General features: G+C 43.0%; 1 protein-coding gene across 1 annotated transcript; it reads right to left on the reverse strand.

Moving 5' to 3' along the window:
• Positions 1-26900, reverse strand: LOC143764294 (nicotinamide N-methyltransferase-like). The gene is made up of 3 exons (XM_077249725.1): positions 26713-26900; positions 5134-5341; positions 1-682 (listed from the first exon to the last, which is right to left on the reverse strand). The coding sequence occupies exons 1-3, from the start codon at positions 26861-26863 to the stop codon at positions 259-261; spliced, it is 783 nt and encodes a 260-aa protein (XP_077105840.1). The 5' UTR covers positions 26864-26900; the 3' UTR covers positions 1-258.

Below are 26900 nucleotides of genomic sequence, written 5' to 3' on the forward strand. Positions count from 1 at the left end.
TCTGTCTTCTTATAATGACTTTATTGTGTGCATTTATATTATTAAAGATCCAACTCCTTGGTGGAAGACATGAGTGTGAATGGATTTTCTTCAGTATTTTCCCCAGGGATACATTGTGCACAATACATTTTATAATAAAGAAAGAACAATTATATTTTTATACACTTGAATCATGCATTAGACACAGATTAAGGCTTTTTGTAGGATTTAAGCTCTACATAAAACATTTGACATGGCTACTTATCTTGTGTCATACACTTACATCTCTTTGTGAGCTGCAATGAATATCATGGCCTTATAATCATTGTGGTCATTCATAACTGTTCTCTTTTTAACCTCACAGCGATCAATGATAAAACCTTCTCCAACTAGAGCTTTCCTGGCAAAATCCTCATCATAATTCAAAGCATGGAACTTTTGTTTCCCAATTGTGTAAAATGTCATCTCTATGCAACCAATTATTAGAATGTGTCCTCCAGGTTTCAGCAACTTTAAGAACTTCCTGAGATATCTGATGTAATCATCTTTATCTTTGCAGATCATATCCAGAAGCCAAGCACTGATGATACAATCTGCTGGTGGTAAGACGATCGGATGCATCATATTTTCTTTCTCAAGGTCACATTTCACAATATGTTGAAGGGCTGATCGCACTTTTCCTTCTTTGTCCTGTAACTGATCACTGAAATAAATGAGAAAAATTGTGAAAATTATGGTCCCCCAGTCAATACTGAATAAGACGGATTTATAGCTCAGTGGTTAGCGCTGGATCATTGACTTCCAGTTGGGGAAATACTTGAATCCTCCAAGACTATTATATATTGTTTCAATATAATTGTTTTGTTCCGTTCAAATGCATAAATCTGTAGGTCTCAATTCACTTATATGAGGCCATATATAGTGTCTTATCGTTCTCTGTTCATGTATTATACGCTGGCAAAATTTTTTACAAAATAGAAAACTGCAGCAAATAGCGCTTTCCTGTACAGAGAGCCACTGCAAAAAAACGTATACCATTAAATGGTCTGTGAAGGATGAGGGAGACTCCATTTTGGATTTATTACTTCACGCCCCATAGATTATCCAGAGATCTCCCTTGCACAACAGGGGTGTGGCCCCCACCCTTGGGACAAGTACACAATTCCCAAAAGCACAGAACTTCGCGATTTGGCCAGAGAATTAGAGGCCACGTGTTAATAAAGGCAAGGAGAAGCGGAGCTGAAAACCCCCTGATGTCTTTTGTGCAAGGCGGCCAGCATCAATTATCTATCAATGTAAACTCTAGACCGAGCGTCACCGACATCTAGAGATGAGTTATGAGAGTACCGTGCATCTCAGGGTTTAATCCCATATGCCACCAGAATCCTGGGAGACCTCCACACACCCCTGCATCTCATATTTCTCTAGCTGTCTCAGATAACAAGCTATCGAGACTGGCCCTTCAGAACCTCTTAGTTGACCTAAGTTTGGACTCTCCATTTTGGTTTAGCCCCAACTAACCCATTGAGATGTCAGTCGTCCTGCTTGGACCCTTTGAAGTTATGACCCATCCTAGATATTGGGAATTATTTCTGCTAGGAGGTCAAGGGAGGAGAATTCAGTCCAACTCACAGGGGCGGTGGCAAATATGGGAGGAGGCGAGCTAGGGGTTAAAAGCTAGCTGCACACCTTTAGCCTTTGTCATTGTTATGCCATGGAAGCCGCATCACGTCACGCATGGAGACGGACCAGAAACTAAGAAGGTTCCTGTGGATACGAGAGCTTTCCTCCATCCACAAGGTAGAAGAAACGGTAACATGACACATACAGCTAACTGTTATCCCAACCTGTACCCTCTGTATATATTTGTAGTATCTAGTGCACCTTTCGACAATTAAAATGTCAATTAATTTTGGCTTGCTCTTTTATCTCGAAACCCGATTTTCTACATCAGGGAGTGTGGCTAGTACTTTCATACTACCTGAGGTTGGTTTCTAACCCGATATAAGCTTGTTAAAGGATCGGGCTAATATCTAACCAGGAATTGGTGGCAGCATACCATTCCAATGTTATTGGGGGAGGAGTGTGGCAGAGATAGATCGGAGGTTTATATATATATATATATCACTGCAGAGTGCCCCTCTTAGGGTTGGCGGATTGTACTAAATAAATAATAAAGTGCAATCGCAACCTGGGGTCCACCGTGCAGAGATGTAAAACTACTGCTAGTGAGCAATGGTGGAACTAAACGGAGAGCAAAACACCTTGAACGCACAGTGTTAAACGCCACACTGTGTGAACAGGACCAAGAGTACCCAGCACAGTTACTTCACAGAGTTTTACTGCTAAAAGTAAATAAGGTACTAAACCCTGTTAAACGTCACAGGGAAAATATGCTGAGTCCAGGAAAAGAACTCATATGATGCTAGGTGCAAGACCCTGATGCTGTACCAGAGAAGTATAGCCTGAGGGTTGGACTTGCTCTGCAACTCAACCGTGCTAACTGCACATGTGAAGGAGACAGACGGTAAGCTAATGGAAGTTAACAGTCCTAACTCTACCTGCTTGCATAAGCACTCTCTGAGGAAGAAACGTACAGCCAAAGGATTAAACTTGCTCTGCAACTCAACCATGCTAACCGCACACGTGAAGAAGACAGACGCTAAGCCAAGGGTACGAAACCACACACACCGAATAAGAGTGATACTAGCACACCTGTGTGTCCCGCTGACAGCCTTTTAAACCCTAGGCTGCACCTCAAACACTCACACCCAGCCAGCCGTGTCATCACCCATGGGCCAATCCAGAGCTGCCACATCACCAGAGAAGATAACAGCTGAGTACCAATGAAAAGATGCCACATCATGGACATGCTCAGTAAGGTGATTTCTAGACTTAGACTCCAGAGCGGAAGGCTGCACCTGACTATCACTAACTACAATAGACTTAGCTGAAGAGCCAGCAGTAACCAGAGGTATAACATGAGCCTGAGCAAGACACTGGGACCGATGTCTGTGCTGAGCAGCAACCCCAATGGCAGTACCAGAATGGGAGACCACAGCACCAGTCAATGCTTGGGATCTAGAAGCAGGAGAATCTCAGCACCTAACAGCCCCAATAACCAGTACGTGACAGGGAGGACTCTCCAGCGGCTACTTATCCTAGGTGCAGTTCCCTGAATGACCTGAAGGGAAGGGGGTGCCAGAGAGCTGTGACTGTGTAAGCTCTGTCACAGGATGGTAATGGCGGGGAGATATCTGTATCCCCCGGCTCTCGTCTCGTGTTTTCCTCACATGCTCTTTGGTCAATGATAACTAATTCCCACTGGGTGGCTAATCTGAAGAATACATTGGATATATACATTAGAGCTGATCTTTGTATACTGCCATTTTATTCCTCCAACCAAAATGTGACAGAAACTGAGCCTTACTGTGCCCTTCCAACAATACTCATTACTCTACAGCTAAAAAGGTGAATTTTCTTAGTGACATCTAAATTTTAATTTAAAATAGGTTGCGATTGCAAAATAAGGTAGACAAAAGATACACAAAATTACACTAAGACCGCAGTCATAGCATTTGTTATAAGAATAGTACGTAAACTAGCACCATGGGAAATGATGAAAAGGACCACTTGGGGTGATGTCCAGTACAGACCAAAAGTTTGGACACACCTTCTCAATTAAAGATTTTTCTGTATTTTCATGACTATGAAAATTGTAAATTCATACTGAAGACATCAAAACTATGAATTAACACATGTGGAATTACTGTATATACTTAACAAAAAAAGTGTGAAACAACTGAAACAACTGAAAATATGTCTTATATTCTAGGTTCTTCAAAGTAGCCACCATTTGCTTTGATGACTGCTTTGCACACTCTTGGCATTCTCTTGATGAGCTTCAAGAGGCAGTCACTGGAAATAGTCTTCCAATAATCTTGAAGGAGTTCCCAGAGATGCTTAGCACTTGTTGGCCCTTTTGCCTTCACTCTGCGGTCCAGCTCACCCCAAACCATCTCGATTGGGTTCAGGTCTGGTGACTTTGGAGGCCAGGTCATCTGGCGTAGCACCCCATCAATCTCCTTCTTAGTCAAATAACCCTTACACAGCCTGGAAGACTCGCTGCCACCGTGACTACCCCTTTAATTGTGACCAGACCCGGTACCGAGTACCTCACTGCCCTCATATACACTCCTGTATATTTAGACTTATGTAAAAATGTTATGCTTACATGTATTGCACTTGCTCCAGATTTCCCAGTAAAATTTGCTATGGTTCAATATGTTAAAAACTTTAGCTGTGGCTCGCACAAGTTTCCTACACATGGAACTGAGGGTGAAACATCCAAATAAACTCCATTCGATGAAGAACTAAATATTGCTAATTACATGCGGGCTTAATCGCAGTTTGGCAATGCCAATTGCCACCCTGAAATGTCTTTAAGCAGGGACTTATTATTCCCACGTCTGCTAATATAGGTCCATTTTGAAATATCTAATATGAATATAATAATATTGCACACTGGATAAATGGACCAGAATGTGCCAACCTTAGTAGTCCCGCTACTTGCACCTGTTGGTAAGATGTCCACTTTTGCAAAGTCCACGTAAAATGTAGTTGGAATGCTGAAGTGTTCCATTACAGATGACGGCGCGCCTGGAAGATTTAAAGCTGAAGCTGCTTGCTAAAATCCCCACCCGTGTAAGTTGAAGACTCAGGTGAATTCAGTATGCAGGTAAACTTGAACAACCCAGTGTCACGCGACTTCACGATGGTTGTAAGGAAGCCGTTTACTTCACACCACACCAAAAGTTTTTTACATATTGAACCATGGGAAAATTTGTAGGGAAATCTGGGGCAAGTGCAATACATGTAAGGATGAAAAATTTTACATAAATCTAAATAAATGGGAGTGTACACGTCACCTCAAGTGGTCCTTTTCATAAATTCCCATAGCACTAGTTGGTGTACTACTATTGTAATGCATTTTCTTTTTTGCAAACTGTGGAATTGGCTATTCAATCAGCAGCTGGGGAAATTAAGGATATTTAGTGCCAGGGTACGCTCTTTATTATTATTACACAGTCATATCATTTGCACTGTAGAAACAATGACAGTGGAATTCCCATAATTTTTGGACAAATGCTTAACCTGTTTCCTTCTATGTCAGCATGAGCTTGTGTGGCATGGTTCCAATCAAACGCTCCTGTACGTTCATTCACCCATCTTTTCAGCTCTATGATGCATCTGTCTCTCATCTTCAGCACTATGATGTGCTTGAAAAAGTCACAAGCTGCAAACAGATGATGAACCATGGAACCAAGACTGAGGTCAATCAAGATGTTGCCTTGAACATGACCTGCAAAGAAAATCCAAATATTTAAATATTTATACATAGAGATGAAACTGTCACAATATCAGTTACGAATATCTAAATATACTACTTTTACTGTAAACTACATGTGGATTAAACATTTATTTTTTTTTTTTTATGTTTTGTGATATTCATTGACCTTTTTGCAACAAATTCTTCAAGTTGGAGACAGGGCTGTGGAGTCAGTAAGTCAAACCTCCGACTCATCAATTTCCATGACACTCCGACTTCCTCATACATGGCTCATGTTTAAGTTTAAGTGATAAACTTACTGTAGTAAAACGGTAACATCAGGCTTTTAATCATTATTATGATACAATAATCAAGCCTTTTAGATAGAATATAAAATATATTTATTGGAATACAACTTTAGAACAAAAAGCTTTTTGCACTCTGCAGTAAGTGGAAAAAAAACAGTTTTCAACAAAAACGCACTGAATAACATTTGTGCAGTCTACGAATTTGTTCTGAGAAATAGTATCGCCTCCACCAGATCCTCCGTCATAGTGACCTCAAATCTGACCTAATTATTTTAAGGCTAGAGACCAACCTCTATACGATAACTTGGGTTGGTGGCAAAGCAGTAACAACATGGGCAACATCTCTAACAATTTCAGTGTATAAAGGAATTGCCTCGTGCACAGTCAGTTTTGATGAACGATTGAACTCTTTTACTTCTTTGAGAGCAAGTGAAAAATTATGCTGAAATATGGTCAATCGGTTTTCTATGGGAGTGGAATCCTTTTCCTTGTGGCAACACTTTGTCTGCTCCATGTCGTCCAAATACTTTTCGAAATCAAACTCCTCATCTGATGAGGATGAAGAAACGGCAGCAGCAGCACTGGCAGGACTCGAGTCCTCTTGCTCTTTGCCATCTTGCAGCCCACTCATCCTAACTGCTACCTCAATCAGAGCTTCTTTTCCTTTAGTAAGGTGTTAATCTTCCAGCAATATATGATGACTCGGGTCCAAATAAACAGCTGCTAGAAGAATTTCATTTTTAATAGCAGTGTCTCTCTCCATTTCATTGAAGCAGCAATGCCATCTGCAGCCATCTGCAATTAAACCTCCTCTTTGGAACAGGCAAAACAACAAGTTCACTTTATAAAAATGCCAGGAGTTAAATCCTCTGCTTGTAACTTTTTAGTCACTGAAAATGGGTGAAGAAGCAATTCCTTTATATTCAGCCACCTGTGTCTGTTGACTTTCATATAGTGTTACCTGAGGGTTGGCCATATCTACAAGGAAGGGTTTCAGCTCAAGCAGTCGATCAATCATTATATAGGTGCTGCCCCACTGAGTGGCTTGATCCACAATTGCCCCTTTTCCAGCACGTCTCTTCCAGATAGAATCAATTTTAGGGTTTCTGACAGCAATAGCCAACTTCCTCACTTTGCTAATCAGAGTTCCAGCATGTCCATCTTGCAGACTATCTTTTATTGACAGTAGCAGCCTGTGCACAACACAGCACTTGTGATGAATAGGAAAGAGGTGTGAAGCAGCTTCAACAAGGTCATCTAATTGTTAAGAATCATTTTGCTGTTCCTCTGTAGTATTATCTGTTTGCTCCTATGTTATGGGAACAGGACTGTGGCCTTCCATCTACAACATACTGAATGTGAAATGTTCTTCTAGCTGCTGCTCACCTTCATTATTCTCATTCATCAGTTTAATTGTACTTATCATGTTTGAAGCATTATCAGTTACAATAGCAAGAACCTGTTCTTTTTTTAATTCATAATCTTGCAGAACTATTTCCACTAAGGTCTGGAGAAACTGTCTGCTGTGATGAGCTTTAGTATCTTTTACAGTCAGCGTCTTAGTATCAATTTTTTGGCTGTCACAAACATATCAAACGTTGATAGCAAAATAGTTCAATCAGTGACGTGTGCAGGTACCCATTTAAAAACACAATTTTTAATTAAGAAAGCCTTTGAACCCAGGCACTGGATGGCCATAGGAAAACCAACCCTACATTCTTCAGTTGGTCCTGCCATACTGTTTCCTTATGCATTGAATGCAAGGGCCGCCTTGACCCAAATTTGCATGCACCAAATCCACCCTTGGAAGAAACATGGTGGAGGGCCTCATAAGAAAAAATAGTTTAGCAAAGGAAATGTTTTAGCACAGCCAGTGAGGAAGGTGCCTGCAGTAAATTTCCAAACCATTAACTATAGTATATAGTTATACTTGGTACACTCAGGTTTATGTGGTGAAAAAAACAGTTTTAATGTATTGTAAAATACATACAGTAGTCACAGCAAACGTTTCTGTCTTGGAAGACCTTCATCAGTGTACTATTAGAAGTAAGAGCTGGGTATACGATTTTAACCCATTAAGAGTGCACTGGATTTAATTCATCGGATAAGCCAGGCGTGCTGGTTTGTAGAGGTCGTTTAATGGCCTATCAATACTGTATATCTGGAGCTATGTGCAAAGGTGCAGCATCCCTCCAGAACTGCGGTAGACACCGAGTCTTTGCACATAGCTCCAGAACACAAGGAATGGACATTAGACCAGTGGAAATCTGTGCTTTGGTCTGATGAGTCCAAATTTGAGATCTTTTGTTCCAACCACCGTGTCTTTGTGCGACGCAGAAAAGTTGAAAGGATGGACTCTACATGCCTGGTTCCCACCGTGAAGCATGGAGGAGGAGGTGTGATGGTGTGGGGGTGCTTTGCTGATGACACTGTTGGTTATTCAAAATTGAAGGCATACTGAACCAGCATGGCTACCACAGCATCTTGCAGCGGCATGCTATTCTATCCGGTTTGTGTTTAGTTGGACCATCATTTATTTTTCAACAGGACAATGACTCCAAACACACCTCCAGGCTGTGTAAGGGCTATTTGACCAAGAAGGAGAGTGATGGGGTGCTACTCCAGATGACCTGGCCTTCACAGTCACCAGACGTGAACCCAATCGAGATGGTTTGGGGTGAGCTGGACCGCAGAGTGAAGGCAAAAAGGCCAACAAATGCTAAGCATCTTTGGGAACTCCTTCAAGATTGTTAGAAGACCATTCCCGGTGCCGCAATGGAGCCTTCTCAGCAGAGACATCAGTCCCAGCATCTGGCTCGGGCAGATACTGTGCGCTTGGTTACTGCTGCCCTTCCAGGCTCAGAAAAATACCAAATATATTGAATAACGGAGTATAAATCAATTTGTAAACCAAAAAAGCAAAAGATACCCCTAAAATATAACTTTTAATATTCTTAGGTAAAATTATCCTCAGGTAAGAGACAGTTAGTTAATCATAACAATATAATCTTAACACTAAAAAGGATAGAGGTAAGCTGGTGAGGGGGTGACCTTTCCCTTACTCACCCTACCTTACTGGGAAGGTTGGCACCTTAAGTTCGACATAGCACATATATTCATGTAAAAAATAAAGAATTAAAAAAAAAATATGGATATACTCACCCCTCCGGCGGCCCCTGGACCTTACCGAAGTAACCGGCAGCCTCCGTTCCTAAGAATGAGGAGTGAAGGACCTTCGATGACATCGCGGCTTATGATTGGTCACGTGACCGCTCATGTGACTGCTCACGCGACCAATCACAAGCCGCGACGTCATCGCAGGTCCTAAACTTTCTTAGGAACGGAAGCTGCCGGTTACATCGGTAAGGTCCAGGGTCCGCCGGAGGGGTGAGTATATCCATATTTTTTATTTTAATTCTTTATTTTTTACATGAATATGGATCCCAGGGCCTGAAGGAGAGTCTCCTCTCCTCCAGACCCTGGGAACCATACACTGGGAACTTCCGATTCCGATTTCCGATATCACAAAAATATCGGAACTCGGTATCGGAATTCCGATACAGCAAATATCGGCCGATACCCGATACTTGCGGTATCGGAATGCTCAACACTAATAACGATGCTACTCTACATATAACCTCCCTGGCCTTTACTAAGCAGGCCACACGGCTCCCTTGTACTGACTACTAAAGCCAAACAGGAACAGACTCACGATGATGTTGGGGACTCAGGTCCAGTCCCAGGGGGGCCCCCAGCAGTCTAATATGGTTGTGCGCACGGCTTTCTGGCAGCTCTGTGAAGCGTGGTCTTCTCCTTGCTTCTGGATCCTAGGGATGCTCCTGGAAGCTGTAAGTCTCTTTCTCAGTATCTTTGTGGCTTCACAAACTAGCACAGAACAGCCACCTTTGCTGTACCTCGAAAATTCTTGCAAATTTCACAAGTACACTCCGTCCCAGGCTATGGGACCTTTCTTGTAGCAAACAGCACAAAGTTCTCTCTGTAGCAGCTTCAGCTCACACACCCAGTTCAGGCTAAACTCCTCCCCTAATTCTAGGGCAGCTCATCTTCACAGTCTATAGCAGGGGAAAGCAGAACATTCCAACACACCAGACAAGGGGGTGCTGTCTCTTAAAGTGGCAGCGTGTTACTGTCCATAAAAGCACCACCCTCTTACATTTGTGCAGCACTATATGGGGGCCATAACATTTGTGCAGCACTATATAGGGGCCATAATGTTTGTGCAGCACTATATGGGGGCCATAATGTTTGTGCAGCACTATATGGGGGCCATAACATTTGTGCAAGCACCATATGGGGGCCATAACATTTGTGTAGGACTATATGGGGGCCATAATGTTTGTGCAGCACTATATGGGGGCCATAACGTTTGTGCAGCACTATATGGGGGCCATAACCTTTGTGCAGCACTATATGGGGGCCATAACCTTTGTGCAGCACTATAACGGGGCAAGTGTTTGTATGGAGCATCTATGGGGCCATAGCGTTTGTGCAGCACTATATGGGGAAAATGCCTGTATAGAGCATCTTATGGGGCCATATTGTTTGTGCAGCACTATATGGGGCAAGTGTCTGTATAGAGCATCTTATGGGGCCATAACATTTGTGCAGCACTATAACGGGGCAAGTGTCTGTATGGGGCCATAATGTTTCTGCAGCACTATATGGGGCAAATGTCTCTAAGGAGCATCTTATGGGGCCATAATTAACGTGTCTGCAGCACTATATGGGGCAAATGTCTCTATGGAGCATCTTATGGGGCCATAATCAACGTTTCTGCAGCACTATATTGGGCAAATGTGTCTATGGAGCATCTTATGGGGCCATTATTAACCTTTATGCAGTATTATATGGGGCTCCTGATTCAATATGGATATTCAAAAACACTTAACCTACTGATGTCTCAATTAATTTTACTTTTATTGGTATCTATTTTAACATTATGGAGATTCAGGAATGTATCTTGGCTTGGTCATACAGTTTCAATAGAGTTAAGGTTCAAATGGGGGAGGTTTATTTTTTTTTGGGGGGGAGGCGCCAAACTGATCCTTTGCCCCAGGTGCAGGAAAGGCTAGATACACCTCTGATACTACGTGGCTGTGCTATATACTATGTGGCTGTGCTATACACTACGTGGCTGTACTATATCCTGCACCCAGAACCCCCGACATCCAGCGCCCCGTACCCCCGACATCCTGCGACCAATCAGCGACAGACGCAGTCCAGCCATGAATTGACGCGGGATTTAAATCATGCTTCGCTGATTTGTCGCGCCTGGCCGGCCGCTACCAATCAGCGATATTGGCGCGGGATTTAAACACCGCTTCGGTCATTGGTCGTGCCTGGCCGGCCATGATCAATCAGCGAATTGGCACCGGATTTGAACCACGCTTCGCTGATCGGCCTGCCGGGCATGACCAATCAGCGATATTGGCATGGATTTTAACCCCCACTCACAGCGCGACGTACATACATACATATATACATATTCTAGAATACCCGATGCATTAGAATCAGGCCACCATCTAGTTCAGACATAACCACAATTACTAGAGAATTTCACTGCCAAAAATTAGCAGTGAGGCCCAGAGAACTTCCGCTGTAAAAGGTTCTCATGGCCGCACGGCCATTCGCTATAGTAAGCCTATTATCTTGTGTGTGTGGATGTATGCTTGTTCTGGTAAATCCTCCTAAACATACCCTTTCCTAGTGATGTTGAATGGTCCCGAATGATGAAGCAATCTAGCACCAGACAGTGCTATCCAGCTTAGGAGCATGATATTACTGCGTCAACCAGCAGCGACCGCCAGTGCGGCGCCTTGCGCAATTAGTGCGCTTTCCTAGCCCTAGTTAGGGTGGTTAGTGGCATCCGCCAGAACAGCGCTGCACGCACTCAGTGCAGTAAATTATTAGTTAGTTTTTCCCTGGCACCGCAAACCCAGTGCCGAGCTCAAATGGTCTAAAGGGACTCTAACTCTGCATCTTTGGGCAGAGTCCTGTGACTCTATACTTGCATTCCCTCTGCAGTATTGTGGCCCTCTTACGCAACTGGGTTCACTTCCTTCATACTGGGTGAAGCTTACCCGTGTGTGTTCTCATTATACTGCCATTTTCTGTCCGCCATTACCGAGCAGCAGGTATCATCTCTGCACGGCGGACCTCGGGCTGCGAATGCACCTTATTCCATCTTTATAATTATTTGTTGAATTCCGCCAGCCCTAACAGTGGGTGAGGGACCAGTGTATGCCTGCTGTGCTGGGAGTCCTGATACCTCATGCAACAGCTAAAACTGAATTTTTGCCCAGCCATACTCGGGTGACACAAATATCATCTTGGTAGACCACAAATGTTATAAAAATGTTAGGAAAGTGCACAAGTAGTTGACTGATCAATTCACGCACAGTAGAAATTTGATAATGGCACAGCAGCAGTTAGCCATGGGTCATGCATGAGGTAGCAGAGTCTGGACCAGCATTTAGAGCTTGGAATTAAAGCTTCAATTAAGATGAGGTGGATTTTTGCTCAACCACACTCAGACGGCACAAATATTATCTTGGTAGACCACAAATCTTATAGAAATGTAGGGATAGTAACACAGGTAGTTGACTGAAAGTACCGTATTTTCCGGCGTATAAGACGACTTTTTAACCCCTAAAAATTGTCCCAAAAGTCGGGGGTCGTCTTATATGCCGGGTACGGCGTGTGCAGGGAGCGATCCTGGATGTTCCCAGGGTCTGAAGGAGAGGAGACTCTCCTTCAGGCCCTGGGATCCATATTCATGTTAAAAATAAAGAATAAAAATAAAAAATATGTATATACTCACCCCTCCGAGAAGCCTGGCTCTCACCGATGTAAGCGTCTGCCTCCGTTCCTAAGAATTGCAGAGCGTAAAGGACCTTCGATGATGTCACGGTCAGGTGACTGGTCACATGAGCGGTCACGGACCAATCACAGGCCAGTCACCTGACCGTGACATCATCGAGGGTCCTTCATGCTGCAATTCTTAGGAACAGAGGCAGACGCTTACACCAGTGAGAGCCAGGCTTCTCGGAAGGGTGAGTATATACATATTTTTTATTTTTATTCTTTATTTTTAACATGAATATGGATCCCAGGGCCTGAAGGAGAGTCTCCTCTCCTTCAGACCCTGGGAACCACACGCTGTATAAGATGACTGGGCGTATAAGATGACCCCAGTCTTATACAGCGAGCATATCCCAAATTCCATATTTTATATGGAAAAGTTGGGGGTCGTCTTATACGCCCAGTCGTCTTATACACCAGAAAATACGGTAAGTGCAGGCCTGCCGGTCTGGGAAACCTACTGCTACAGGCAAGACACATGAAGGAGACCCAACTTGGAGTCCAAACATTTCAAGAGTAGAAAAAGTATAATAGGCCTCTGGCATTCCTTCCATTACAAGCAACCCACCAGACGGAGAGCCAACTTTGAGTCTCCACCTTTCCAATAATTATTGTCACACACCACTAGAGTGGCATGAATTTCCCCAGAGTAGAAAAAGTATAATCAGCCACTGACATTCCTTCCATTACAGGTAACCCACCAGATAGAGACCCAACTTTGAGTCTCCACCTTTCCAATAATTATTGTCACACACCACTAAAGTGGCATACATTTCCCCAGAGTAGAAATAGCATAATGTGCCTCTGACACCCCTTCTACTACAGGCAACCCATCAGATGAACACCGACTTTGAGACTTCACATTTCCAAAAATTATTGTCACACACCAGTAAAGTGGCATTAATTTCCTCTGAGTAGAAATAGTATAATGTGCCTCTAAATAAATAATTAAAAAAAACAGCATAAGTTCCCCTGTATTTTTGATAACCAGCTAGCCAAAACTGACATCTTGGGGCTGCAACCATTAGCTGTCAGCTTTAACAAGGTTGGTTCTCAAGAATAGAGGGGTCCCCACACTGTTTTTTAAATTATTTAAATAAATAATTTAAAAACAACGGCATGGGGACCCTTATATTTAACAACCAGCCTTGCTAAAGTAGACATCTGGGGTGGCACCGCTGTAGCGGTGGCAAGTGGAGTTCATATTTGCGGGTTTCATGTCACCTTTGTATTGTCTGGCGACATCAAGTCCACGGCTTACTAATGGAGAAGCGCCTATAAGACACCTATCCATTACTAATCCAATAGTTATATTGTAAATTAATATACAGCCTAAATAAAGTCCTTTATTTGAAAGAATGGCACAGACTCCTTTAATGGTTCTAAATTAAATCATACTCATGTCATTGACCATTCCATTGATGCCATTGTCTCCTGTAATAAAAAGAAAAGCAAAAAACAACCATATACCTCACCTGTCCGTCGTTCTGTCCCACTCTGTAATCCATGTCAGGGGATAAACAGTTTTCAACCTGGATGGTGCCAACATGTCCAGGATGAGAACCACTGGGAGAATGAGTTGCTGCGAGCGCAGCATCAGTGACTAGTTGTGATGTCATCAAAGTTATCGCCGGTCACTGAAGCTGCATTCCCAGCCGGGCCCGTGAACTGCGGTGACCTCAGTGAGATCCCCACTAGCACAGAGAGAAAGTCTCACAGTGCATCACTGAGCTCAGAGAGTTCACTGTGAGAAATTTTTCCCAGTGATCTGTGGTGAGCTCTCTGAGCTCAGCGCTCCACTGTGAGACTTTTTCTCACTGTGCTAGCGTGAATCTCGCAGCATCTCATTCATTGGTTGTTGTCAGGACTGTGCTTCATAGACATTCTGCTTGATTGCATTTTCCTCTGAAGTTTCCTATAGACTGCTAAGCTGCGTTAAATATTTACACCAAGTGTTGTGGACTTGAGTTTCTCTCTGCACCTGTTTGAATCACCGTGTGATAATATAGACTTTACCACTTATAAAACTGTGTCCTGTAGTTGTCTTGTTCCACGCAAAGAGTCTCCTGAGTTATCCCCTATAATTATTACAGTTGTTCTCAGCCTGGACGATTGCATCTTGGCACGAGGTTGAAAACTGTTTATCACCAGACATGGATTACGGCATGGGAGAGAACTACGGATAGGGGAGGGATATGGTTGTTTTATACTTTGTTTTATTACAGGAGATAAGGGCTTCAATGGAATGGGCAATGGCATGAGTATAATTTAATTTATAATCATTAAAGGAGTCTGTGTCATTCTTTCAATTTAAGGACGTTATTCTGGCTGTGTGTTTTTATTTACAATATAACAATAGGATCAGTAATGGATAAGTGTCTCATAGATGCCTCTCCATTACGAAGCTGTGGGCTTGATTTTACCGTAAACATCAACCTCCCAAATATGAACCCCACTTGCCACTGCAACAGGGCAAAACACCAGAATTGGCATATCTAATCGATGCACCTTTTCTGCTGCTGCGGGTTGTTGTTTTTAGGCTGAGGAGTGACTATATCAATGGCCCCTTACCAGCCTGAGAATACCAGCCCCCAGTTTTCTGCTGCAGCAAGGCTAGTTGTCATAAATGAGGGGATTCACATTGTTTTTTAAATTATTTTTTTTTAAAAAGCATGACGACTAGGGTTGAGCGACCTTTACTTTTATAGGATCGGGTCGGGTTTCACGAAACCCGACTTTTTCAAAAGTCGGGTCGAGTGAAATCGGCCGATCCTATAAAAAAGTCGGGGTCGGGGTCGGCCGAAACTCGAAACCCAATGCAGTGCATTGGGTTTCCAATGGTTCCCAGGGTCTGAAGGAGTGGAAACTCTCCTTCAGGCCCTGGGATCCATATTTAAGTGTAAAATAAAGAATTAAAATAAAAAATATCGCTATACTTACCCTCTGACGGGCCCTGGTACTAACCGGGAACCTTCCTTCCTTAGAATCAGCCTTCCAGGACCTTGCGGTGACGTCGCGGTGACGATGCGGCTTGTGATTGGTCGCGCGGCCGCCCATGTGACCGCTCGCGTGACCAATCACAAGCCGTGACGTCACCGTGACGTCACCGAAGGTCCCGGAAGGGCTGATTCTTAGGAAGGAAGGCTGCGTAAGAGGCTGCAGAACAAAGAGCAGAAGAACATTAAGCATAACACTAAATATCAGAGCAAAATATATTATCTAAATTATAAGCAGAAGAAGACTAAGCAGTGTATGGGGGTGAGTCCATTCCTCCTCGTGGTGCCCCTGGATAAAGCCTGATGCTGCAGGCCAAACTGAACGCGGACAAATGTAACTCTTTTGTGACAGGCAGAATGGAAGGTGTAATCTTCAAACTTTTATAGATAACAACTACGGGAATGCCTGTCACAAATAAGAATATGATGAAGAAGTTGAATATGAAGAAGATAATAGTTAAATAAAAAGAATATGAACAATGTATCCCAAAAAATAATAGGTAGAAGATGAAGAAAAAGATGAATAAGGTGAAGAAGGTGATGTCAACGAAGCTGATGATGAGGATAATAAAGAAGAAGAAAGTGTGGGAGAAGTAAAAAAGAAGGTGAAGGGCGTGGAAGTAGTGAAACTTCAATAGCTGACAAATAGTGTTGAGCATTCCGATACTGCAAGTATCGGGTATCGGCCGATACTTGCTGTATCGGAATTCCGATACCGAGATCCGATACTTTTGTGGTATCGGGTATCGAAACAACATTAATGTAATAATGTGTAAAAGAGAGAATTAAAATAAAAAATATTGCTATACTCACCTCTCCGACGCAGCCCGGACCTCAGCGAGGGAACCGGCAGCGTTGTTTGTTTAAAATTCGCGCGTTTACTTGGTTACGTGAAGTCCCGGCTTGTGATTGGTCGCGGCGGCCATGTTGCCGGGACGCGGACCAATCACAGCAAGCCGTGACGTAATTTCAGGTCCTTGCAGGATTTTAAAATTACGTTCCGGCGTTGTGATTGGGCGCGTCGTGGTCACATGGGCGACGTAACCAATCACAAGCCGGGACGTCACGGGAGGCTGGACACGCGCACATTTTAAAATGCGCGCGTGTCCAGCCTCCCGTGACGTCCCGGCTTGTGATTGGTCGCGGCGGCCATGTTGCCGGGACGCGGACCAATCACAACGCCGGAACGTAATTTTAAAATCCTGCAGGAGCTGAAATTACGTCACGGCTTGCTGTGATTGGTCCGCGTCCGGGCAAAATTGCCGCCGCGACCAATCACAAGCCGTGACGTCACGGGAGGCTGGACACGCGCACATTTTAAAATGCGCGCGTCCAGCCTCCCGGCTTGTGATTGGTTGACCGCAATGCAACCAATCACAAGCCGGGACGTCACGGGAGGCTGGACAAGCGCGCATTTTAAAATACGCGCGTGTCCAGCCTCCCGTGACGTCACGGCTTGTGATTGGTTGCGTCGCCCATGTGACTGCGGCGCAACCAATCACAACGCCGGGACGTAATTTTAAAATCCTGCAGGACCTGAAATTACGTCACGGCTTGCTGTGATTGGTCCGCGTCCCGGCAACATGGCCGCCGCGACCAATCACAAGCCGGGACTTCACGTAACCAAGTAAACGCGCGAATTTTAAACAAAGAACGCTGCCGCTTCCCTCGGTAAGGTGCAGGCTGCATCGGAGAGGTGAGTATAGCAATATTTTTTATTTTAATTCTTTCTTTTACACATTAATATGGTTCCCAGGGCCTGAAGGAGAGTTTCCTCTCCTTCAGACCCTGGGAACCATCAGGAATACTTGAGTCCCATTGACTTGTATTGGTATCGGGTATCGGTATCGGATTAGATCCGATACTTTGCCGGTATCGGCCGATACTTTCCGATACCGATACTTTCAAGTATCGGACGGTATCGCTCAACACTACTGACAAAATAAAAAAAAAATTAACATAGTCCAAATCTTTCTAACGCCGAACATCATAAAAAAAAATAAAATTCCGGCTATTCTATTTGATTGGGCTAAACCTCTGTGCCTTTAATGTCTCCGCCACCTCCCCCAATACATCCTACATTATTCTTAGTTGTTTTCCTTCATGTAGAATGAACCTACAAGGAAAGAAAGGGTTTATTTTAATTCCGATATTTTTGTCCCATTGACTTGCATTGGGATCGGGGATCGGTATCGGATTGGATCCGATACTTTCCGATATCGGAAGGTATCGCTCAACACTACTCAACACTAGTGACAACCCCTCTATTCTTGATAACCAACCTTGATAACGCTGACAGCAGAGGGTTGCAGCCCTCAGCTCTCAGTTTTGCTGGCTGGCATAAATATAGGGGAACCCATGCCATTTTTTCCAAATTATTTATTTAGAGCACAGGCGCTGATGAATACTCCCATCAGCGGCTTCTGCTCTTGCAGCAGGCATAGACTGATGGGAGCAATAGTTTCATCAGCTGACTCCAGTGACCAGAGGTAAAATTTATACCTCTGATTACAGCTGCGGGCTCCCGCTGTCATTTGACAGCATGGGAACTGCGACTGTCTGACCTGTGGTAATGATTTTACCGCCGATCAGAAGCAGTGTTTGCCATGCTGTCATGCACATGACAGTGTGACAAACACCTTGTGTTCAGGGGACCAAGCCCGAACAGTAACACAGACTCCCTGTTAAAGTCCGTGTTCGGTGTCCATGCCCGAACAGTAGGTGTTCGGTACGGATGCCGGACTTTACTGTTCAGGTTCAACCTTTTCTACTCTTGAGACCTGACTGCAACACAGTATTAGCCCAAACTATTTGGATTAGGAAATGGGGCCTAGTGCCTGCACCCCAATATTAGCCCAAATGATTTGGATTAGGAAATGTAACCCCCAGACTCCTGACTGCAACACAATATTAGCCCAAAAGATTTGGATTAGGAAATGAGGCCTCTTGAGTCCTGACTGCAACGCGGTATTAGCCCAAATGATTTGGATTAAGAAATGTGGACTCCTGCCTGCACAATACTAATAGCACAAACTAGTCTGATACTGGAAGTTCTATTTTACACAGGACATGATCCTATCTAACTATATGACAACTTGCAGCAGCAGGAGCAGAAGAATCCTCTCTGTGCTGTTACACTGACAAAATGGCGAAAGCAAAGTAACATGCCTGCTTTTTATATGGAGAGGGACATGTGACTTCTGCAGCCAATGACAGAAGCCCTTCTGGACAGATATTGTGGATGGTTTCTGCTTCCTGATTGGCTGCAGGAATGTAAACACATTAAGTTAATTAAAAAAAGAAAGAAAACACTCCTCCGCCTCTGTAACCTATACACACACCCTCCCTCATAAAACATGTCCCTCCTGCACATCATACAGCACCACTATCCTATCCAAAGTCCCAACAAAAGCATTTACCCAATTGTGCCTGAATTTTGCTGACTTTGAGATAAAATGCTTGGGAATCTGAACACGAATTTAAATGAGCTATGTTCATGCCAAATTTGAGATTAACAAATCTTTTCCTAACAAGTTCACTCATATTTAGATTTATATGTATTTTTTATTGTTTTATTTTACAGTTTTCTAGGCACTATTACTTTTTTGTGAGGATCTCAAAGTCTCATTAATAGTATACATCGAGGGACACAATGGACATTATTACTGCATGTGTGGGGGGCTCAGGTTACGTTACAACGATATATGCATGTGTACAGTGCCTTGCGAAAGTATCCGGCTCCCTGGAACTTTTCATCCTTTTCCCACATATCATGCTTCAAGCATAAAGATATGCAATGTAAATGTTTGGTGAAGAATCAACAACAAGTGGTACACAATTGTTAAGTTGAACTAAATGCATTCGTTATTTAAAATTTTTGTGGAAATTCGAAAACTGAAAAGTGGGGCTGTCATGATCCGTTCTGGAGTTTAGTCCTGTCTGCTCTTTCTCTGGGTGGATCATGTCAAGGGTTAACTTTGCCCTGCCTCATTCTGGGCTCGGATTTGCTATTTAGCTCCCAGGTGTCCAGAGGGTGGTGTCAGCTATAGCTCTGTCTTCGGCATGTGAACCTGACTCTGGAAGCCCTTGATTTGTCCTACTGTGAACCCTGACTTGTCCTGTGTCTGTTATCTCCCCCTGCCTGCCCTTTCCCAGTGTCTCTTTGTCTGTAGATCTGCTTGACTCTCTGATTCTGACCTCCTGGCTTGGCTTTTTGACTCCATTTCAGTTTGTCCCTATTGTACCATATTTAGCCTATTCTGGTTTTTTGATCCCTTGCTACGTCCTGACTATCCATTCTGTCTAAATCCGTTTGTACTGTTGTGCTGTCTTGTGCTCTGGCTTTCCTAACCTCGCTCTCGCCACTAGGTGGCGTCTGTTCAGCTGCTCTGTGTGTGCAGTCTCGCTTCCCTACTATGCTCCCCCTGGTGGAGGTTGCGCTGTTCTGCACTGGAATTGCATGACAGGGGCTTGCAATATTATTCGGCCCCTTTACTTTCAGTGCAGCAAACTCACTCCAGAAGTTCATTGTGGATCTCTGAATGATCCAATGTTGTCCTAAATGCCTAATGATGATAAATATAATCCGTCTGTGTGTAATCAAGTCTCCAAATAAATGCACCTGCTCTGTGATAGTTTCAGGGTTCTGTTTGAAGCACAGAGAGCATCATGAAGACCAAGGAACACAACAGGCAGGTCCGTGATACTGTTGTGGAGAAGTTTAAAGCCTGATTTGGATACAAAATGAATTTCAAAACTTTAAACATCCCAAGGAGCACTGTGCAAGCGATTGAAATGGAAGGATTATCATACCACTGCAAATTTACCAAGACCTGGCCATCCCTCTAAACTTTCATCTCAAACAAGGAGAAGGCTGATCAGAGATGCAGCCAAGAGACCCATGATCACTCTGGATGAACATTGTAGATTTTGAGCCCTCGCAGGCAGGGTCCTCTCTCCTCCTGTACCAGTTGTGACTTGTATTGTTTAAGATTATTGTACTTGTTTTTATTATGTATACCCCTCCTCACATGTAAAGCGCCATGGAAAAAATGGCATTATAATAATAAATAATATTAACTGCAGAGATCTACAGCTGAGGTGGGACCGTCTGCCCATAGGACAACAATCATTCGTACACTGCGCAAATCTGGCCTTTATGGAAGAGTGGCAAGAAGAAAGCCATTTCTCAAATATATCCACAAAAAGTGTCGTTTAAAGCTTGCAACAAGCTACCTGGGAGACACACCAAACATTGGGAAGAAGGTGCTTTGGTCAGATTAATTTTTTTTATTATTATTATTTATTTATATAGCACAATTGATTCCGTGGTGCTGTACATGAGAAGGGGTTACATACAAGTTACAGATATCACTCACAGTAAGCAAACTAACAATAACAAATTGATACAGAGGGGTGAGGACCCTGCCCTTGTGGGCTTACATTCTACAGGATTCTGGGGAAAGAGACAATAGGTTGAGGGTTGCAGGAACTCTGGTGTTGGTGAGGCAGTATCTTCAGTAGTGATGAGGAGGCAGTGGGGTCAGTGCAGGCTATAGGCTTTCCTGAAGAGGTGGGTTTTCAGATTCCGTCTGAAGGATCCGAATGTGGTTGATAGTCGGACGTGTTGGGGCAAAGAATTCCAGAGGATGGGGGATATTCGGGAAAAGTCTTGGAGGCGGTTGAGTGAGGAGTGAATAAGTGAGGAAGAGAGAAGGAGGTCTTGGGAGGACCGGAGATTGCGTGAGGGAAGATATCGGGAGATCAGTTCAGAGATATATGGAGGAGACAGGTTATGGATGGCTTTGTAGTTCAGTATTAGTAATTTGAACTGGATACGCTGAGGGTATGGGAGCCAGTGAAGAGATTTGCAGAGGGGGGAAGCGGAGGAGTAGCGAGGAGAGAGATGAATTAGTTGGGCAGCAGAGTTAAGGATGGACTGGAGAGGTGCAAGGGTGTTGCCAGGGAGGTCACAGGAAAGGATGTTGCAGTAGTCAAGGCGGGAGATGATGAGGGCATGCACAAGCAAGATGAAACCAAAATCAAACTTTTGGCAACAATGCCAAATGATATGTTTGGCGTAAAGGCAACACAGTTCATCACCCTGAACACACCATCCCCACTGTCAAACATGGTGGTGGCAGCATCGTGGATTGGGCCTGATTTTTTTCAGCAGGGACAGGGTAGATGGTTAAAATTGATGGGAAGATAGATGGAGCCAAATATAGGACCAATCTTGAAGAAAACCTGTTGGAGTCTGCAAAAGACCTAAGACTGGGACGGAGATTTGTCTTCAAATAAGACAATGATCCCAAACATAAAGCAAAATCTACAATGGAATGGTTCACAAATAAATGTATCCAGGTGTTAGAAGGGCCAAGTCAAAGTCAAGACCTCAATCCAATCAAAAATCTGTGGAAAGAGCTGAAAACTGCTGTTCACAAACGATCTCCATCAAACCTCACTGAGCTCGAGCTGTTTGCCATGGAAGAATGGGCAAGAATTTCAGTCTCTCAATGTACAAAACTGATAGAGACATATCCCAAGCGACTTGCAGCTGTAATCGCAGCAAAAGGTGGTGCAACAAAGTATTTGTCAGATCTAACGGATCTCAAAGAGTGAACCCGCAGAACCACGACAACGAACCTCCCAAGGGTGAGCTGGCCTGGTGGACCACCCCCAAAACAGGGATCATTAGGGGCAGGCCCAAGGGAGACTATTGCCGCAGAAGCTGATACAGGGGAACAGGAAGCAGGAGAGGAAAGACGCGGTAGTGGCTAAGGCGGAGAAACAGGACGGGCTGGATATGGCAGATGCCCAGGACTGGCAGGGTATGGCGGAGACACAGGACGGACTGGATATGGCGGACGCCCAGGACTGGCAGGATATGGCAGAGACACAGGACCGACTGGATATGGTGAAAACACAGGACGGACTGGATGTGGCAGAAACACAGGACAAGCAGGATATGACGGATGACCAGGACTGACAGGGTAAGGCGCAGACACAAAACGGACAGAGAATCACACTGGAAAGCAATAAGGCACAGAAGGACCTGGGTCAAGTGAGGACAAATGACAATCAGGCATGGAGCAGAGGAAGGAGTTACCTTAAATAGACTGAGTACTGCAGAACCTTCAGCTTGCGCCTTTTGAGGTAGTCTATTGTGAATTTTGATGTGTGTTTAGGGTCATTATTATTGATGAGCGAATATACTCGTTGCTCGGGTTGTCCCGAGCACGCTCGGGTGGTCTCCGAGTATTTATTGCTGCTCTGAGATTTAGTTTTCCTTGCCCCAGCTGGATGATTTACAGCTGCTAGCCAGGCTTAGTACATGTGGGGGTTGCCTGGTTGCTAGGGAATCACCGCATGTAATCAAGCTGTCTAGTAGCTGCAAATCATCCAGCTGAGGCAAGGAAAACTAAATCTCCGAGCAGTCATAAATACTCGGAGATTACCTGAGCGTTCTTGGAAAAACCTGCGCAATGAGTATACTCTCTCATCACTTATCATTATCCATTTGTAGAAGCCATCCTCTTTTCAACTGTAGCTTTTTTACAGATGGTGTTATGTATTATGTTTTATGGCTGTGCTGTCAGATATCTCGTGGCTAGGGGTTCCCTTTTTATCCCAGCAGGCAGCATAAAACTATATATCTATATGTATATAGATATTGTATATATAGTAGAGGGCAGTGGCCAACACTTAACAGCTAAGACCATTTAATATGATGTGAAGTAATTATAATCAGCACAGGAGAAATCAAACACAGGGTCTACCTCTCTGTCTAAGTAAACCCACAAACATTATGTTTGCATTAAGAATTTGCTGAAATTTCATTGAATCCATTCTTCCCTTTACCCATGCCATTGTCTGTAACACAATCCCAAAGCATGAGTTGCAACACCCATGCTTACTGGTTGATGAGATGCTCTTTCCTGAAATTTTGAGCCATTTTTTCTCCAGACATTCTTTTGATTATTGTGGCCAAAGAGTTTTATTTTAACCTCATCGGTCCACAGAACTTGTTTCCAAAATTTATCAGGCTTGTTTGGATGTTCTTTTGCACACTTCTGATGATGAATTTTATGGTGAGTGTGCAGGAGAGGTTTTCTTCTGATGACTCTTCCATAAAGGCCATATTTGTGCAGATGTCTCTGAACCATAGAACAATGTACCACAACTCCAGAATCTGCTAAATCTTTCTGAATGTCTTTTTCAGTCAAACAGGGGTTCTGATTTGCCTCTCTTGCAATCCAACGAGCAGCTGCACTCAAAATTTTGGTTGGTCTTCCAGACATTATCTTGACCTCCATTGTTTCTACTAACTGCCTTTTCTTAATTACATTTTAAATTGAGCAAAGGGCGACTTGAAAATTATTTGCTATCTTCTTTTTCATTTTCATTTTCAGAGTGCTAGGCAGCTACTTAGAGGAACCCACTGCTGCAACCCTAATGGAATAATGGTCTGAAACCTTGGTCAAACTTATATGAGAACACAAATCTCAAAGGGTGCCGAAACTGTTGCATCAGCCAATTTTTCTTTTTTGTAATTTTTAAAATGAAAAACAAAACAAAACACCTACATATATATCTATATCTATATCTATATCTATATCTATATCTATATATATATATATATATATATATATAACTATCTATATATATGTATATATATACTGTATATATATAGTATATATACAGTATAGACCAAAAGATTGGACACACCTTCTTATTTAAAGATTTTTCTGTATTTTCATGACTATGAAAGTTGTACATTCACACTGAAGGCATCAAAACTATGAATTAACACATGTGGAATTATATACTTAACAAAAAAGTGTGAATCAACTGAAATTATGTCTTATATTCTATGTTCTTCAAAGTAGCCACCATTTGCTTTGATGACTGCTTTGCACACTCTTGGCATTCTCTTGATGAGCTTCAAGAGGTAGTCACTGGGAATGGTTTTCACTTCACAGGTGTGCCCTGTCAGGTTTAATAAGTGGGATTTCTTGCCTTATAAATGGGGTAGGGACCATCAGTTGTGTTGTGCAAAAGTCTGGTGGATACCCGTCTGATATTCCTACTGAATAGACTGCTAGAATTTGTATTATGGCAAGAAAAAAGCAGCTAAGTAAAAAAAACGAATGGCCATCATTACTTTAAGAAATGAAGGTCTGTCAGTCCAAAAAATTGGGAAAACTTTGAAAGTGTCTCCAAGTGTAGTGGCAAAAACCATCAAGTGCTACAAAGAAACTGGCTCAAATGAGGATCGCCCCAGGAAAGGAAGACCAACAGTCACCTCTGCTTCTGAAGATAAGTTTGTTCAAGTCACCAGCCTCATAAATCGCAGGTTAACTGCAGCTCTGATTAGAGACCAGGTCAATGCCACACAGAGATCTAGCAGCAGACACACCTCTACAACAACTGTTAAGAGGAGACTTTGTGCAGCAGGCCTTCATGGTAAAATAGCTTCTAGGGAACCACTGCTAAGGACAGGCAACAAGCAGAAGAGATTTGTTTGGGCTAAAGAACCCAAGGAATGGATATTAGACCAGTGGAAATTTGTGCCTTGGTCTGATGAGTCCAAATTTGAGATCTTTGGTTCCAACCACCGTGTCTTTGTGCGACGCAGAAAAGGTGAACGGATGGACTCTACATGCCTGGTTCCCACATGAAGCATTGATGAAGAGGTGTGATTGTGTGGGGGTGCTTTGCTGGTGACACTGTTGGGGGTTTATTCAAAATAGAAGGCATACTGAACCAGAATGGCTACCACAGCATCTTGCAGTGGCATGCTATTCCATCCGGTTTGTGTTTTGTTGGACCCTCATTTATTTTTCAACAGGACAATGACACCAAACACACCTCCAGGCTGTGTAAGGGCTATTTGACCAAGAAGGAGAGTGATGGGATGCTACGCCAGATGACCTGGCCTCCACAGTCACCAGACCTGAACCCAATCGAGATGGTTTGGGGTGAGATGGACCGCAGAGTGAAGGCAAAATGGCCAACAAGTGCTAAGCATCTCTGGGAACTCCTTCAAGATTGTTGGAAGACCATTCCCGGTGACTACCTCTTGAAGCTCATCAAGAGAATGCAAAGAGTGTGCAAAGCAGTCATCAAAGCAAAAAGTGGCTACTTTGAAGAACATATAATATAAGACATAATTTCAGTTGTTTCACACTTTTTTGTTAAGTATATAATTTCACATGTGTTAATTCATAGTTTTGATGCCTTCAGTGTGAATCTACAATTTTCCTAGTCATGAAAATACAGAAAAATCTTTAAATGAGAAGGTGTGTCCAAACTTTTGGTCTGTACTGTATATATATATATATATATATATATATATATATATATATATATATATATATATATATATATATATCCTAAAATACAAAGGAAATGTGTCAATTTTTAACTTTTGGCTTTTAAGAAATCATTTCATCTTCAACTTGCTTAACTGTTCACAATAGCAGTAATTTTAACCAGATGTGCCCAGACTTTTACATGCCACTATATGGACAAATTTTATCAAATAATAAACCAAAAGCTCTTAAATGCCCCAGATGCAGAGTAACAGTCCCAAATTTTGGTCTACTTCTTGCTCTCCCAGGTGGTCTGTTGAATGTTTTTTGCAGCCACCATACCCCCCTGATATATTTTCCTATAACGGTAGAAAGAAATGGTATATGGGTCTGTATAGGGGTTTGGTTAGGGGTGCGCCAAAAATTTGCCACAGCGTACATATTTTGTCCCTCTTTCTCTTCTGTGAAAGTTGGGAGGTATGATGCTGGTGCGCTCATTCATACCAATAAGTTATAAATTAGCACAATGCAAAAAATCTTCAGAAATTGACCTGAAGTTTGGAGACTTTAACATTGTATTTTACCTTTTGCAATGCATGGTAAATTAGTATCAAAATCCACATTGAATGTGGATTTTCTATTGATCGGCATTTGTAAATGTGAGCGTATCCTTACATCAGATTTTAAAGTAATTGCACCAACAAATGAAATCTTTGTTTAACAGTTTATTATCCTCAACTTATTTTCCATGGTTCTGAAAATTACAGAGGAAAACAGTTACACTACTAACTTGAGATGAGTCGGGCACTGTAATTCCACCTTAGATCCCACGAACCATTAAAAATCAAATTTGCCTTATTTGTATTTAGTTAAAACCATCTAAACAGAACAATTAGGATACTTACCCTCTGTAAAACTTTTCAGAAGATTTTCAATGGGAAATATCAAGGAATCCTCTATAGAGATCATATCAGGGTTATCTGACAAATAACTGTCCAAATGTTGTCTGGAATCAAAGCCATCTTCATGGTAGCGCTTATGGGTGCTGGAATCCATCGTCTAATCTATCACAGGCAGGGTGACTCTTTCTACT

Source organism: Ranitomeya variabilis, chromosome 4 (genome assembly GCF_051348905.1).
Source record: "Ranitomeya variabilis isolate aRanVar5 chromosome 4, aRanVar5.hap1, whole genome shotgun sequence".
NCBI lineage: Eukaryota > Metazoa > Chordata > Amphibia > Anura > Dendrobatidae > Ranitomeya > Ranitomeya variabilis.